This window comes from Chiloscyllium plagiosum, unplaced genomic scaffold (genome assembly GCF_037043375.1).
Source record: "Chiloscyllium plagiosum isolate Xiang-an unplaced genomic scaffold, Cpla_swu_hap1 HiC_scaffold_27, whole genome shotgun sequence".
NCBI lineage: Eukaryota > Metazoa > Chordata > Chondrichthyes > Orectolobiformes > Hemiscylliidae > Chiloscyllium > Chiloscyllium plagiosum.
Window position 1 is genome coordinate 2,739,353 of NW_028270165.1, and position 17,210 is coordinate 2,756,562.

Consider the following 17,210-nt stretch of genomic DNA (forward strand, 5'->3'; position numbering starts at 1 on the left):
CCAGTGCGAGGTTTCTAATGCCATATATTAGAAGGAGCAGTCAATGTGTAGCTCGTATTATTCGAAATTGTTCATTTTTCAGGACTGCAGGTTCATCATTTCCTCAGCATTGTAAAGTTTACTGGCACCAGTGGGAGTTGTGGGCTGTTTTCATTAGAAACAAAGTTAAAAATCACACAATACCAAGTTATAGTCCAACAGGTTTATTTGGAAGTACTAGCTTTTGGAGCGCTGCTCCTTCATTGGGTAGCTGTGGAGCAGGATCATAAGACACAGTATTTGTAGCAAAAGGACATTGAATGATATATTGAACGAATCTAGATTGCTTTGAAGTGTTTCATGTTTAGAATGGGTTTCAGATTTCAGTTCATTAATATATAAATTCCAGAACTTCTTTTAAGTCACAGTCTCGAGATAACTGAAGGTTTTATAAAAAGAGGTGACATCTCAGCTCAGTCAATGCATGAAAGGTGTGAGGTTTGAGCCTATCTTGAGCCAGACTGGTTCTATTTCCAAAGTAGGAATTTATAAAATATTACATGGAGTGATTGCCTGCAGATTGTGCACTTTTTGAGCAAAATAGAATGTATCTACGAATATATTTCTGCAAATGCAAATTCACCCCATAGTCTTATGTCTTTCTTTCCTGCACAGGACCTCCAACCAACACTATACACCAGATATATTGATGATCTTTCTTCCTCTGGACCCATGGCGAGGAGTCACTGAACTAATGACACTAATATTAACAAGTTTCATCCCACCATCACACTCACTACTCTTTAGTATCTGTCTCATTTTTGGACACATGCGTCTCGATAGAAATAGAATCAGTCTGACGTAACATTGGGACACAGACAGACTTTAACTTAACACCTTCAATGCATTATCTGATTGAGATGACACCTATTGTTAAAACCTATCTTGAGAACATAACTTTTAAAAAGTTTTGGGATTTACATACGAAGGAATCGAAACTAACATGGTCATTCTAAAAGATGATAGAGGTAAGCTAAATTTGTTTAATATTACATTCCATGACTCTGCAATCCTGTTGCTAAAGAGTCTGGTATTATGATTCTGCTCCACAACCACCCGATGAAGAAGCAGCGCTTCGAAAGCTAGTGATTCCAAATAAATTGGAAATCAATAAATAAACGGTTGGACTATAACTTGGCATTGTGTGATTTTTAACTTTGAAAATCTGTCAGTAATAACCAGCGTCTCCATACTGCGCATGCTACTCGGTGTCAGCAACTTCGCGTGTTGGTCATGCGACACGGGGAAACGCCCCACGATCTTGTTTTGGTGAGCCAATGGGACGCTCTGGAGAACCGGATGGGGACTGGTCCTCCTGCCAATCACAGCAAACCTATAGACTGGATGCGGAAGTAGGACCATGTGCTTCCGAGGTTGGTGCTGTTTCTCTCTCTGAATTAAGATTGAGCTTCAGCCCAGACTGCAACTTTCTTCCTCTGTCCAACATCTGTGAGTACAGTGTTCTCTTTTCTCACCCCATTTTCCATTCCGGGGTTCAGCTGTTGACTTGCAGACATTGAAGCGAAATGGAGTGAATCCAGGGAGGGGACAGATTCTGGGAAAGTTAGTTCAGTTCTGTGTCTCAATTGAAAAACACACGGTAAATGCAGGAACCTTTTATCAGAAATGATGTGTAGATGTACAGATGTAGATGTCATTCTACACCAGTTAGTGCCAGTTGTCAGACAGATGCAGCAAGCAAGGCAAGTGGTGTATTAGGAGGAGGAATTGAGCTGAGAGGTGGGGATGCCTTCCTGCAGTTAGGGCGTCATTGAATACGTCCAAGGCTGAGTTCATCTGATTTTTGAACAACAAAGAAGTGGATGGTTATGGGGGAAGGCAAAAAAATGGTTTTAAGACTAGTATAGATTGGTTACAGAAACAGACCCTTCAGTCCAACTAGTCCATGATGATCAATTATCATAATCTCGTCCTATTTGCCAGCACTTGATCCATATCCCTTTAAACCCTTCCTATTTATAGACCAATCCAGACGCCTTTTAAATGCTGTAATTATACCAGCCTCCTCCACTTCCTCTGGCTGGTCATTCCATACACGCACTACTCTCCTGTGAAAAAGCTCCCCTTCGGTCCCTATTATGTCTTTCCCCTCTCACCCTAAACTTTTAGTTCTGGACTCCCCACCTCACAGAGAAGACATTGTCTATTTGCCCTATCCATGCCCCTCTGTAAGGTCACCCCTCAGCCTCTGACACTCCAAGGAAAACACCCTCAGCCTATTTAGCCTCACCCAAGAGCTCAAATCTTTCAAACCTGGTAACATCCCGGTGAATCTTTTCTGAACTCTTTCAAGTTTCACAACATCCTTCTGATGGCAAGAAGACCAGAGTTGCACGCAATATTTCAAATGTTGCCTCACCAATGTCCTGTACAGATGCAACATCACCTCCCAACTCCTTACTCAATGCTCTAACCAATAAAGGACAGCATACCAAATACTGCCTTCACTATCCTATCTATCTGCGACTTTACCTTCAAGGAACTATGAACTGCACTCCAAGGTTTCTTTGTTCAGCAACATTCCCCAGGACCTCACCATAAAGTGTATAAGTCCTGCACTGATTTGTTTTTCCAAAATGCAGCACCTCGCATTTATCTGAATTCAACTTTATCATTCATGTACTTATCCTAATGTCTTTTAAATGTTCTAACTGTACCTGTGTCCACCCCTTCGTCTGGACATGCATTTCACACACAAACCACTTTGTGTTTTTAAAAATAAGTGCCCGTTATGCCTTTTTAAAATCTTTCTCCTCTCACCTTCAAATTTGCTGCCTAATCTTGAACCCCCACCAAGGGAAAAGATATCCGCCATTCACCTTATCTATACCCCTCATGATTTTATAATCCTCGATAAGGTCACATCTCAACCTCCTCTGCTCCAGTGGAAATATTTCCAGCCTATCCACCTAGATGTAGGTATCTTCATATCCACTTATGTTGGTGCAGGCTCGACAGGCTAAACAGTCTGTTCCTGCTCCCAATTCTTTCTCTGTGTCCAGAAAAGCAAGAGACCATAAAACACAGGAGAATAAATTAGGTGTCTCAGCCCATTGGGGCTGCTCTGCCATTAAATCATGGCTGGTAAGTTTCTCAATCCCATTCTCCCACTTCCTCCCTGTATCCCTCGATTTCCCCCTTGATACTCAAGAACCTATCTACCTCCGTCTTAAATATACTCAGTGACTAGCATCCACAGCCTTCTGTAGCAGTCACTTCCACATGTTCACCACTCTCTGGCTGAAACAATTTCTCTTTATCTTTGTTCTAAAAGATTTTCCTTTTATTCTAATGCTGTGCCCTCAGGTGCTAGTCTCTCCTACCAATGGAAACATTTTCCCCATGTGCATTCTGTCCAGGCCATTCAGTGTTCTGTCTGTTTCAACTAGATTCCACCCCCTGCCCCCCCTCCCGAGTGTGGGCCTGTTGATCAGCATGAACCAGACCCTTCAGGTTGAGGTACAGCAGGAATTACGTTCAGCAAAGTCAGAATGGAGGGAGTGTGTGTTGGATGGAGATTTTTCAGCTTTTCGGGGCTGAGAGAGGAAAGAAAGTTCAATATAAATTAGAATTGATAGGATGGGCTGATGGGCCAAGGAGTGGTAGAATGAGTTTAATTTAGATAAATGAGGTGTTGCATTTTGTAAGGCAAATCAGGGCAGGACTTACACAGTTAATGGGGAATGTTGCTAAACAAAGAGACCTTGCAGGTTCTAGTTCCTTGAAAGTGGAATTGCAGGGAGACAGGATAGTGAAGAAAGCATTTGGTACGCTCTCCTTTACTGGTCAGAGCATTGAATATAGGAGGTGGGAGGTCATTGTCATGGCCGCACAGGACATTGGTTAGGCCACTTTTGGAATAGTGTGTGCAATTCTGGGCCCCCTCCTATGGAACAATGTTGTGAAACTTGAAAGAGTTCAGGAAAAATTTACAAGGATGTTGGCAGAGCTGGAGGGTTAGAGCTATAGGGAGATGCTGAATAGGCCAGGGATAATTTCTCTGCAGCATCGGAGGCTGAGGGGTGACCTTACAGAATTTTATAAGGGGTATGGATAGGGTGAATAGCCAAAATCTTTTCCCCATGGCAGGCGAATCCAAAACTGGAAGGCATAGGTTTCATGTGAGAGGGGAAAGATTTAAAACAGACCTGAGGGGCAACTTTTTCACACAGAGGGTAGTGCATGTTTGGAATGAGCTGCCAGAGGAAGTGGTGGAGGCTGCTACAATTACAACATTTAAAAGGCATCTGGATGGGTACATGAATAAGAAGAGTTTAGAGGGATACGGGCCAAATGCTGGCAAATGGGACTAGATTAATTTAGGATATCTGGCCGGCATGGATGAGTTGGACTGAGGGCTCAGTTTCTGTGCTGTATGACTCTAATCATCTTCCGTGAAAGCAGAAGTGTGATTGTGAAGACTGAACTTTGAGAGCAGCTTTCAAAGATGTTTTGCCTTTACTGGAAGCAGAAGAAGTTACAATGAAATCTTTCAATTGTGAGACAGCAACTGAGTACGTGGGTACGTCTAGGATTTCAGTGGAAAGTGGGAATTCATTGCACTGTGGGGATGAAGTGGTTTAAGGTTTACCAGCAGTAAGTAAAGTGGGCTGAGTGGGGAGCCTAGTGAAGGGTGAGGTGGATTTTTGAGTTAAACTGCTCATTTCATTCAGCCTTCAACATTGTATTTCCAATGCTGTGCATCAGAAGGAGCGGTGAATCAGTAACTGGTATCGTTAGAAGCCTTACGGGTTTCAGTACTGCAGGTATTGCATTGTTTCATCAGCATTGTATTGCTCTTTGGAGGGTTGGTGTGGACTTGTTGGGCCGAAGGGCCTGTTTCCACATTGTAAGTAATCTCATCTAATCATTACTGGCAGCAGTGAGAGGTGTGGGCTATATTCACTAGAAATGATAAAGCAGTTAAATAATAGACATACGAGAGGGCAGAATGGGACTTGTCTTTTAATTTGCAGAAGCTGGGAGGTTCTGGGAGCTGTGATCCAAGGCAAAAATAAGTGCGGTAAATCATAGAAGTCCTACAGTGTGGAAGTAGGCTGTTCAGCCCCTCAAGTCCACGTTGGTCCCTCTGAAATGCTTCCCCCTCATCCCGCCCCCACCCCACCATCACCACCACCAACCAATCCAGTAATTTCTGCTGGTGGGTGAGATTAGGACTAGAGGTCATGGCCTCGAGATTAGAGGGAATCGGTTTAAGACACAGATGAGGAGGAACTCCTTTTCCCGGAAAGTAGTGACTCCATGAAATTCTCTGCCTATGGAACCTGTAGAGACAGCTTCACTAAGAATGTTCAAGACACAGTTGAGTAAGTATTTGCATGGTGGGGAATTAAGGGTAGTTGGGATAATGCAGGTAGGAGGAGCTGAGACAATGGATAGATCAGTTATGATCTTAATGAATGGCACAGCAGGCTTGACAGGCCGAATGGCCTACTCCTGCTTCAATTACTATGAAACTATAACCCTGCATTTCCCATAGCTAACCTGCACATCCCTGGGCAATTTAGCATGGCCAGTCCAAATCAAGGCAGGTGAACAATGTAGTGATGTGAAAATGAACATCAGAGTATGATAGAAAGGGACAAGGAGAGTAAATGTCCCAGCAATCAAAGCTGGATTCTAAAGATCACAAAAATTGTAACTGGAGACTGTGTGTCTGAAGGTGTGCTGCATCATAACAAAAGTGAATGAATAGACTGCACACATCGAACAGAATGATTCTGATCTGAGACTCCTTACAGAGACATGGCTTCAGGGTGCCAAGGATTGGATCCTGAATATTGAAGGGGTACGTGGCATTCTAGTCAAATGAGAAACTAGGTAAAGGTAGAGGCACTGCCAATCAAAGCACTGATCACAGGGTAGTCTGGTGTCAGCTCAGATTTCAGGTCCTGATTTCTCTGCCGTCTGTTGATCTCCCTGTTTCCACAGAGTAAAATGTCAATCTGTTCTCAGCTCTGCAGGAAGTCTTGACTCCCCCCAACCCCCCACCCCCCCCCCCACCCCCCCCACCTTTTACACCTTCTGGAACAATAAAACATTCAGTCAATCAAGGCCCAACTCACAATCTCCCAGCCTGTCAACCATCCAGACAGAGAGAATCATCGTAGCAGGGAATAAAACAAGAAAAATGAAACAAAATTGAGAATAAATAGGTGCTTGTACTTAATGTTTGCTCGTTAGGTCGTAAACCAGAAATCGGTGTCTCCCAGGGTTCTTATAGTGCCCTAATTGAGGAATTCTCGCTCCCTTACATCTATGCCAGGTGCTGGCAGGTGGGACTAGATTGTGTTGGGATGTCTAGTCGGCATGGACAGGTTGGACCGAAGGGTCTGTTTCCATGCTGTACATCTCTATGACTCTAAGTATTACCACCCAGGCATGATTGATAAAAATATTTGCATCAACAGAAATAAAGCATCTGTTATCAAATAGACACAGAGACATACAGCACGGAAATAGACTGCGATCCAACACATCCTTGCAGACAAGGTATCCTATGTAAATTTAGGTCCATTTGCCAGCATTTGGCCTTTATCCCTCCAAACCCTTCCTATTCACATACCCATCTGGATGCCTTTTAAATGTAATTGTACTGACCACTTCCTCTGGCAGCTCAGTGCATAAACGCACCACCCTCTGTGTGAAAACATTGACCCTTCGGTCACTTTTAAATCTTTCCCCTCCCACCCTAAACCTATGACCTCTGGTTTTGGACACCCCCACCCTGGGGAAGTATGCTTCCCTATTTATTCTATTCATGCCCCTCATGATTTTATAAACATTGACAAGGTTATCCCTCGGCCTCTGATGCACCAAGGAAACAGCCTCTCTTTATACCACAAGCCCTCCAACCTTGGCGACATCCTTATCAATCTGTCCTGCATCCTTTCAAGTTTCACAACATCCTTCCAACTTTCACAACATCCTTCCTACCCTGTAGCAGGGAGACCAGAATCGAATGCAATATTCCAAAAGTAGCCTAACCAATGTCCTGTACAGCTGCATCATGACCTCCCAATTCCTATACCCGATGCATTCAATGGACCAAATAGCCTTTTTGTGCACTGCAGGGGTTTTATGATTTTATTCTGTGACCCAGTCAATTTTAGTCATTATCTCTAGTGCATGGCATGTCAGGGTGGGATCACTGGTACCAGAATTGCATGCAATACTACAAAAGTGGCCTAACTAATGTCCTGTGAAGTGTACCAAACACCACCTTCACTGTCCTGTCTACCTGTGACTCCACTTTCAAGAACTGAAAGCCTGCCATAGTCATACAGCATGGAAACAGACCTTCAGTCCAACCAGTCCATTCCAACCATAATCCCACATTAAACCAGTCTCTCCTGCCTGCTCTTGGACTGTATCCCTCTAAACCTTTCCTATTCATGTACTGAAACAAATGTCTTTTAATTCTACCGGCATCCACCACTTTCTCAGGAAGTTCATTCCACACATGAACCACCCTCTGTGTAAAATTAGTATTTGAGTAGCAAGGATGGAAAGGTTCAGAAAAGCTTTACAAGGAAGTTTCCAGGGTTCGAGGGTTTGAGCTACAGGGAGCGGCTGAATAGATTGGGCTGTTTTCCCTGGAGTGTTGGAGGCTGAGGGGTGATCTTACTGTAAATTCATGAGAGGCATGGATAGGGTAAATAGACAAGGTCTCTTTCCTGGCGTAGGGGAGTCCAGAAGTAGAGGGCAGAGGTTGAGAATGAGAGTGGAACGATGTAAAGTTCCATGTGGAGGGTGGTGCATGTATTGAATGAGCTGTCAGAGGAAGTGGTGGAGGCTGGTACAATGACAACATTTACAAGGCCTCTGGATGGGTGTTTGAATAGGAAAGGTCAAGAGAGAGATGGGCTGGTAAATGCAGCTAGATAAATTTTGGATATCTGGTCAGCATGGGCAAGTTGGACCGAAGGGTCTGTTTCCATGCTGTACATCTCCATGACATTGAGGTTGAGTAAGTCCTGATCTGATTTGCATTTCCAAAATGCAGCACCTCGCATTTATCTGAATTAAACTCCATCTGCCACTCCTCAGCCCAAGATCCTATTTTAATAAGAGGCAACCTTCTTCGCTGTCCACTGAATCTCCAATTTTGGTGTCATCTGCAAACTTATTAACTATACCTGCTATGTTCACATCCAAATCATTTATATAAATGACAAAAAGTCGTGGATTCAGCACCGATCGTTGTGGCACCACTGGTCACAGGCTCCAGACTGAAAAGGAACTCTCCACCACCATCCTCTATCTTTTACCTTCAAGCCAGTTCAGTATCCGGTTGACTAGTTCTCCCTGTATTTCATAAGATCTTACCTTGCTAATGAGTCTTCCATGAGGAACTTTGTCTGATTGATTTACCAAGCACAAAGCCATGCTGACTATCCCTAATTAGTCCTTGCCTTTCCAAATACATGTAAATCCTGTTTCTCAGGATTCCCTCCAACAACTTGCCTATCACTGATGTCCGGCTCGCTGGTCTATAGTTCCCTGGCTTTTCCTTACCACCGTTCTTAAATAGTGGCACCACGTTAGCCACTCCAGTCTTCCGACACCTCACCTGTGACTATCGATGATACAAATATCTCAGCAAGGAGCCCAAGAGTCACTTGCCTAGCTTCTGAGGATTTATCCACTTTTATGTGTTTCAAGACATCCAGCTCTACCTCCTCTGTAATGTGGACATTTTTCAAGACGTCACCATCTATGTCCCCACATTCTATATCTTCCATGTCCTTCCCTACAGTAAACACTGATGCAAAATACTCATTTAGTATTTCCCTCATCTACTCTGGCTCCACACATCGGCTGCCTTGTTGATCTTTGAGGGGCCCTATTCTCTCCCAATTACCCTTTTGTCCTTAATTTATAAAAACCCTTCTAATTCTCCTTAACCCTTTTTGCCTCCTGATTTCACTCTTAAGCATACTCCTACCACCTTTATACTCTTCTAAGGAGTCATTCGATTTGTTCTGTCCATACTTGTCATATGCTTCCTTCTTGTTGTTAGCCAGCTCCTCAATTTCTCTAGTTATCCAGCATTCCCTGCACCTACCAGCCTTTTCTTTCACCCTAACAGGAACATACTGTCTCTGGACTCTTATTATCTCATATCTGAAGGCTTCCCATTTTTCAGCCATCCCTTTACCCGTGAACATCTGCCTCCCAATCAACGTTTGAAAGTTTTTGCCTAATACCATCAAAATTAGCCTTCCTCCAATTTAGAACTTCAACTTTTAGATCCGGTCTGTCCCTTTCCCAAAGTGGTCCAGCACTGACACCTCAGTCACCTTCCCTGCCTTATTTCCTAAAAGTAGGTCAGGTTTTGCAACTTCTCTAGTAGGAACATTCACATACTGCCTCAGAAAATTGTCTTGTCCACGCTTAACAAATTCCTCTTGATCTAAACCCTGAACGCTGGCAGTCCTAGTCAATGTTTGGAAAGTTAAAATCCCCTACCATAACCATCCTATTATTCCTACAGATAACTGAAATCTCCTTACAAATTTGTATCTCAATTTCTTGCTGATTATTAGAGGTTTATATTACAATCCCAATAAGGTGATCATCCCTTTCTTATTTCTCAATTCCACCCAAATAATTCCCCTGGATGTATTCCCAGGAATATCCTCCCTAAGTACAGCTGTAATACTATCCCTTATCAAAACACCACTCCCCACCTCTCTTGTCCCCCCTGTATCTTTCCTATGGCATTTGTATCCTGGAACATTGAGCTGTCCATCTCTGGGCCACATTTCTGTAATTGCTATGATGTCCCAGTCCCATGTTTTTGACCATGAACCCTGATTTCATCTGCCTTCCCTGTTAGGTCTCTTGCTTTGATGTAAATGCAGTATAACTTCAGTCCTACGTTGTTCTCTGCATTATTCCTTCCTGCCCTGACTGTTTGATTCACTCCCTTTCCCAACTGTACGAATCTCGGGTTAATCTCTTTCCTCACTATTTCCCTGGGACCTATCCCCCACCTTACTCATTCAGCAACTTTCCTGGCTTTCTTTCTGCAAGCAGTCTTGACAGTTTATTTTCATATCTTGATCCAGCACCTTTGTAGGCAGCTTGTTCTAGGTCATTGTCCCCTAAATGAAGTTTTCCTCCATACACACTTAAGGCTATCTGGCTGCATGAGGGTTTTCAGGTTTCTGTGACCTGGATAATGTGATCAGCAGGCACCTGGCAATCTACAGGAATTGCCATCAATGTATCTTTACTTAACTGTACTGACCGTGATCACTTATTTTGTGAGTTTATTTTTGCAGGAAGACATGGGGAAAGAAATTTGAAAGCAATTGATACATCAACTTCTGGCAGAGCTCATTGATTCATTGGGACTTGAATATCAGCAGCCATTCAAGTTGAGAGGGAATGTTTGCTTTGGTCTGCTTGAGAGGTTTTGGACACGAGTGTGGCAGGAAGAATACTAAGTGAGGGAGATTCAGTGTGCTGACTGTGAAAAAGTGCTTCAAACCATTTCCTCAGCTTGGGGGAATCAAAATCACACCCCTCACGGTGGGGACAGACTGTGTACCCGTTCTGTTTGTAATTTCAAACCCAGAGTGACACAAGGAACACTCTCCCCATGGGGAAACCGTGGAAATGTGGGGACTGTGGGAAAGGATTCCCTTCCCCCTCAGTGCTGGAAATTCACAGACGCGTTCACACCGGGGAGAAGCCGTTCATCTGCTCAGTGTGTGGGAAGGGATTCGCAAATTCTTCCAACCTGCGGGCGCACCAGTGGGTCCACACGGGAGAGAAGCCGTTCACGTGCTTGGTGTGCGGGAAGGGGTTCACGCATTCATCTGCACTGCTGACCCACCAGCGGGTCCACACTGGGGAGAGGCCGTTCGGTTGCTCAGAGTGCGGGAAGGCTTTCCGTCGTGTGAGCAACTTGAGGAAGCATGAACGGCTCCACACGGGGGAGAGGCCGTTCACCTGCCGAGAGTGTGGGAAGGGATTCATTGATTCTTCCAGCCTGCTGAACCACCAGCGGATACACACAGGGGAAAGACCATTCACCTGCTCTGTGTGTGGGAAAGGATTCAATCATTTGAGCAATTTGCGGCAGCATAAGCGGGTCCACACAGGGGAGAGGCCATTCACCTGCCCTGAGTGTAGGAAGGGATTTACCAATTCTTCCCACCTGCTGACCCACCAGCGGATCCACACTGGGGAGAGGCCATTCACCTGCTCCAAGTGCAGGAAGGGCTTCACCTGCTCCTCCTACCTCCAGAGACATCGAGTTCACGTGCCATCACAGAGAAATTGAAGGAGTGACGGATAAGTACCATTTTCGACTAGACAATCAACCCAGTTCTGGGGTCTCCCAGGTTTGAATCCCACCATGGTAGATGGCGCAATTGAAATCTGGAGTTCAGAATCAAATGATGAAACCATTTTCAGGGGAAGAAAACTCTCATCTTATTCACTCAAGTCCTTTTTAGAGAATGAAGCTACCTTTGCAGGAAAGGATTCACTGTCATCCCAGTTGCATCCTTTACCCGGTCTGGCCTACCCGTGACTCCACACCCACAGCAGTGTGGTTGACTCATGATTGCACCTCCCTCCTGCAAATGAGCTGGAGAAACTAACTTGTATACAGAGTGTAGGCTGAAACTGCTGAGTGAGGCAATACTTCCTCCAGGTGAAGGCTGTTCCAAGGATCCAGTTACAAAGGGATAATTTGGTGCTGACCAATAGTAAAGAAAGTGGGGGATGGGGAGTGTGTGCGCTTTGACCTTGAACTGTTTTTTTAAAAAACTTTTCGTGCACCTTTTTTCTGGGAAAAATTGAAACTGTAATGAAGCAGGGTTGCAATAAAGGTGACCAGAATTCACCGTCAGACTCAGACTCTCATTGAAAGCTGAGAGATTCAACAAGTTTTTGTTTTAAAGCTACTCATTTCTTTCAACCTCCAGCACTAAGTTTCCAATGTCCTGGATCAGAAGTGAACGAGTGGCAGAATTGTGAGAAATTATAAATTTTTCAGGAGTTCGGGTTCATTGTTTCATCAGCATTGTAAGGGTTACTGGCAGCAGTGGGAGATGTGGGCTGTATTCACTAGAAACAAAGATTAAAAGTCTCACAACACCAGGTTATAGTTCAACAGGTTTATTTGGAAGTACTGGCTTTTGGAGCACCGCTCCTTCATCGGGTAGCTGTGGAGCAGGATCATAAGTCAGAATTAAAATTAAAACTGTTAAGTTTTTCATCTCTGCAGGTACTGCATCATTTCATCAGCATTGTAAAGGTTACTGTCTGCAGCAGAAAGTGTGGGCTGTGTTCACGAGAAACAAAGGTAAAAATCAGACAAACGTATTGGAACATAACCTGGTATTATTTGGAAGGACGAGCTTTCGAAGTGCTGCTCCTTCATCAGGTAGCTGTGGAGCAGGATCACAAGACATTGTAATTTTTTGGGACAAATTCTGTGTCATACAACTGAATTGAACAAATCTAGATTGCTGTCAAGTCTTTCATCTTTTAGAATGGGTTGCAGGTTTCAGTTCATTAATATGTAAATCCCAGAACTACTTATAAGGAACGTTCTCGATGTAATTTGAAGGTGACATTTCAGCTCAGAGAATGTATTTAAGGTGTGAGGTTAGAGCCTGCCTGTCTCCTAATGTTGAGTCAGACTGGTTCTACTTCCAAATAAAAAATGGATTGACTGCCTGCAGATTGTGTGCTTTGAGCAAAATTGAATGTATCTGCTATCTCACACCTCCACACACACATGGGTGCTGGGGAAAAAAATGTGAGCGGATTTTAAAAAAAGTTTAACCAAGAGATTTAGTTACCTCAGTAAAAAAAAAAATACCAGGAGATTGGAATCTCCTCCGTTGAGGACTGACTCTCAGCTGGCTGGCTACAGCCAGCGTACTGTGAGCAGGAGAAGAAGAGGAGAGGCATTCAAAGTTTGGGAGAAGATTTGTAGCTCGGGTGCTCGTTGTTGTGGTTCTGTTCGCCGAGCTGGGAAGTTGTGTTGCAGACGTTTCGTCCCCTATCCAGGTGACATCCTCAGTGCTTGAGAGCCTCCTGTGAAGCGCTTCTATGATGTTTCCTCCGGCATTTATAGTGATTTGTATCTGTCCAATGCAGCGGACAGCTGGAACTGACAACCGGAAGCGGAAAATACAAACCACTATAAATGCCGGAGGAAAGATCACAAAAGCACTTCACAGGAGGCTCCCAAGCACTGAGGATGTCACGTAGACAGGGGACGAAACGGCTGCAACACAAATTCCCAGCTCGGCGAACAGAACCACAACGAGGGAAGGCATTTTGACCTCAGAATTATTTTTTTCAGTTCTAGCTCAAAGGTAGAAGACAGTGGTGGAGGGGTGCTTTTCAGACAGGAGGCCTATGACCAGTGTGTGCCACGAGGATCGGTGCTGGGTCCATTACTTTTCATCATTTATATGTGATTTGACTATGAACATAGGTGGAGTAAGTTTGCAGAGGACACCAAAATTGGAGGTATAGTGGACAGCGAAGAAGTTTACTTCTGATTAAAACAGGATCTTGATGAGATGGGCCAATGGGCTGTGGAGTGGCAGATGGAGTTTAATTCAGATGAATGCGAAGTGCTGCATTTTTGAAAAACCAATCAGATCAGGACTTATACACTTAATGGTAAGGTCCTAGGGAGTGTTGCTGAACAAAGAGATTTTGGAGTACAGATTCATAATTCCTTCAGAGTTGCAGGTAGATAGGATAGTGAAGATGATGTTTGGTACGATTTCCTTGATTTCCTTTCCCAATAAATCAAGTGGCTCCATCAGAGGTTGATGTAACATTTGGTTCTTTCCTCATGTCTTCCTGCAACGAAATTCACAAAATAAGTGATCACTGTCAGTACAGTGAAATAAATATAATGTGGGCGGTATGGTGGTGAGCACTGGTACCTCACAGCGCCAGAGACCCGGGTTCAATTCCCGCCTTAGGCGACTGACTGTGTGGAGTTTGGACATTCTCCCCATGTCTGTGTGGGTTTCCTCCAGGTGCTCCGGTTTCCTCCCACAGTCCAAAAATGTGCAGGTTAGGTGAATTGGCCATGCTAAATTGCCTGTAGTGTTAGGTGTAGGGGTAAATGTAGGAGAATAGGCCTGGGTGGGTTGCGCTTTGGTGGGTCGGTGTGGACTTGTTGGGCTGAAGGGCCTGTTTCCACACTAAGTAATCTAAAAAAAATGACAACTCCTGTAGATTACCAGATGCCTGCTGATCACATATTATCCAGGACACATCAGGCAGCCAGATAGCCTTAAGTGTGTATTGAGGAAAACTTCATTTGGTTACAATGACTTGGAAATGAAACTGAATAAGGATATGAAAATGAAACATCATAGAGTCATACAGGTTACAGCACAGAAACAGACCCTTCAGTCCAACCTGTCCATGCCGACCAGATATCCCAACCCAATCTAGTCCCACTTGCCAGCTCCCGGCCCATATCCCTCCAAACCCTTCCTATTCATATACCCATCCAGATGCCTTTTAAATGTTGCAATTGTACCAGCCCCCACCACTTCCTCTGGCAGCTCATTCCATACATGTACCGGAGTGAAAAAGTTGCCTCTTAGGTTCCTTTTACATATTTCCCCTCTCACCCTAAATCTATGCCCTCTAGTTCTGGACTCCCCGACCCCAGGGAAAAGACTTTGTCTGTTCATCCTATCCGTGCCCCTCATGATTTTATAAACCTCTATAATGTCACCCCTCAGCCTCCGACGCTCCAGGGGAAACAGCCCCAGCTTATTCAACCTCTTCCTATAGCTCAAATCCTCCAACCCTGGCAACATCCTTGTAAATCTTTTCTGAATCCTTTCAAGTTTCACGACACCTTTCCGATAGGAAAGAGACCAGAACTGCACGCAATGTTTCAACAGTGGCCTAACCAATGTCCTGTATAGCAGCAACATGACCTCCCAACTCCTGTACTCTGACCAATAAAGGAAAGCATACCAAACGCCGTCTTCACTATCCTATCTATCTGTGACTCCACTGTCAAGGAGCTATGAACCTGCACTCCAAGGTGTCTTTGTTCAGCAACACTCTCTGGGACTTTACCATTAAGTGCATAAGTCCTGCTAAGATTTGCTTTCCCAAAATACAGCAACTCACATTTATCTAAATTAAACTCCACTGCTTGATAAAATAAAGCCAGTAAAGTTGCTGAATGACTTCCTGCTCACCTATTAAATAAAATTGATGACAAGAAATACAGCATGTAATTCCATTACTATATTAGGTAAAAGATCATAGCCATGCAGCTTGTACAACAGTGAATATCAGACTTACACCATATGAAGCAATTTATATTTAATATAAATCTACATATTATATCAATTAAAATCATAAAACACCTGCAGTGCAGAAAGAGGCCATTTGACCCACTGAGTGCATTGGGTATAGGAGTTGGAAGGTCAAGTTGCAGCTGTACAGGACATTGGTTAGGCCACCTTTGGAATGTTGCATTTGATTCTGGTCTCCCTCCTATAGGATAGGAAGATATCGTGAAACTCCAATAGATTGATAAGGATGTCGCCAGGGTTGGAGGGTTTGTGGTATAAAATGAGACTGAATAGGATGGGGATGTTGCCCTTGGGCCGTCAGAAGCAGAGGGTGAACTTGTCGAGATTTATCAAATCATGAGTGGCACGGATAGGGGAAATAGGTAACATCTATGCCCCAGGGTGGGGGAGTCTGAAACCAGAGGGCATTGGTTTAGGGTGAGAGGGCAAAGATTTAAAAGCGACCTAAGGCTGGGAGATTGTGGAATGGGCCTTGATCGACTAAATGTTTTATTGTTCCAGAAGGTGTTAGGGCTAGGGGGTGGGGGTGGGGGTGAAGGTCAGAGCTTCAGCAGAGCTGAGAACAGCTGACATCTTCCTCTGTGGGAACAGGGAGATCAACAGAGGACGAGAAATCAGGACCTGAAATCCAAGCTGACACCACACTACCATGTTATCAGTGCTTTGATGAGCAGTGCCAACTCTCTACCTTTACCTAGCTTCCCATTTGACTTGAATGGCACCCCCTCAATATTCAGGATCTAATCCTTGTCATCCTGAAGCCGCATCGCTGTAAAGAGTCTCCGATCATAATTATTCTCTTCAACGTGTGCAGTCAATTCATTCAGTTTTGTGACAATGCAGCACACATTCAGACACACTCTTTAGTTTCAAGTTTTGTGATTTTTAGAATCCAATTTTGAGTGCTGATACATTTATCCTCCTTGTCCCCTTCTATCATTCTCTGATGTTCATTATTCACATCACTACAATGCTCACAAGCCTCAATTTAGATTGGCTATGCTAAATTGCCCATTGTGTCCAGGGATGTGCAGATTAGATGGGTTAGCCATGGAAAATGTAGGGTTATAGTTTCATAGTAATAGAAGCAGGAGCAGGCCATTTGGCCCATTGAACCTGCTCTGCCGTTCATTAAAATCATGGCTGATCGATTCATTGTCTCAGCTCCTCCTATCTGCATGATCCCGACTACCCTTAATTCCCCTATTATGTAAAAACCCATCCAGTTGTGTCTTGAATATACTTAATGAAGCTGCCTCTACTGCTTCCTTGGGCAGAGAATTCCAAAGATTCAGTACTCTCCCGGAAAAACAGTTCCTCCTCATCTCTGTCCGAATTCTACTCCCCCTCATATTGAGGCCAATACCCCTAGTCCAGGTCTCACCCACCAGCAGAAACGACTGGATAGGGTGGGAGGGGGATCTGTGAGAAACGTTCTTCGGAGGGAATGGCGTAAACTTGATTGTTGGAACGGCCAACATAACTCCCGCCTTTTAAACTCAATCCCTTTAGTAATGATGGACAAAATTCCATTTGCCGTCTTAATTACTCGTTGCACCTGCAGACCAACCCTCTGATTCGTGTCCAAGGACACCCAGGTCCCTCTGCACAGCAGCATGCTGCAACTTCTCACCATTAAGTCATAGTCCTTTTTACTGCTATTCCCATGAAAATGGATGACTTCACATTTATTAACATTGTTTTCCATCTGCAGACCTTTGCCCACTCACTCAAAATATCTATGTTCCTCTGCAAAGTTTCACAGTCCTCTGCAAACTTTGACCTGTG

At 44.1% G+C, this 17,210-nt stretch overlaps 1 protein-coding gene and 1 long non-coding RNA gene across 4 annotated transcripts in view; one reads left to right on the forward strand and one right to left on the reverse strand.

Moving 5' to 3' along the window:
- Positions 1-1,434: 1,434 nt before the first annotated feature.
- On the forward strand, positions 1,435-11,839 carry LOC148142854 (uncharacterized). Its single transcript, XM_087973881.1, has 2 exons — positions 1,435-1,488; positions 10,371-11,839. Exon 2 carries the CDS (start codon positions 10,691-10,693, stop codon positions 11,375-11,377), a length of 687 nt encoding a protein of 228 aa, XP_087830007.1. The 5' UTR covers positions 1,435-1,488; positions 10,371-10,690; the 3' UTR covers positions 11,378-11,839.
- LOC148142855 (uncharacterized) overlaps positions 1,727-17,210 on the reverse strand; it is a 36,833-nt gene continuing 21,349 nt past the window's right edge. For 2 of the 3 annotated variants that reach the window (XR_015751041.1, XR_015751040.1), the window contains one exon: positions 13,223-13,929. This is a non-coding gene — a long non-coding RNA (uncharacterized LOC148142855). Of the gene's footprint in view, positions 1,837-13,222; positions 13,930-17,210 lie in introns of those variants that run through there. The other variant, XR_015751042.1, reaches the window with a different exon arrangement.

What these genes read in the sequence shown, in the direction of transcription:
- LOC148142854 (XM_087973881.1), top strand. Translation starts at nt 10,691, where the DNA reads ATGGGGAAACCGTGGAAATGTGGGGACTGTGGGAAAGGATTCCCTTCC.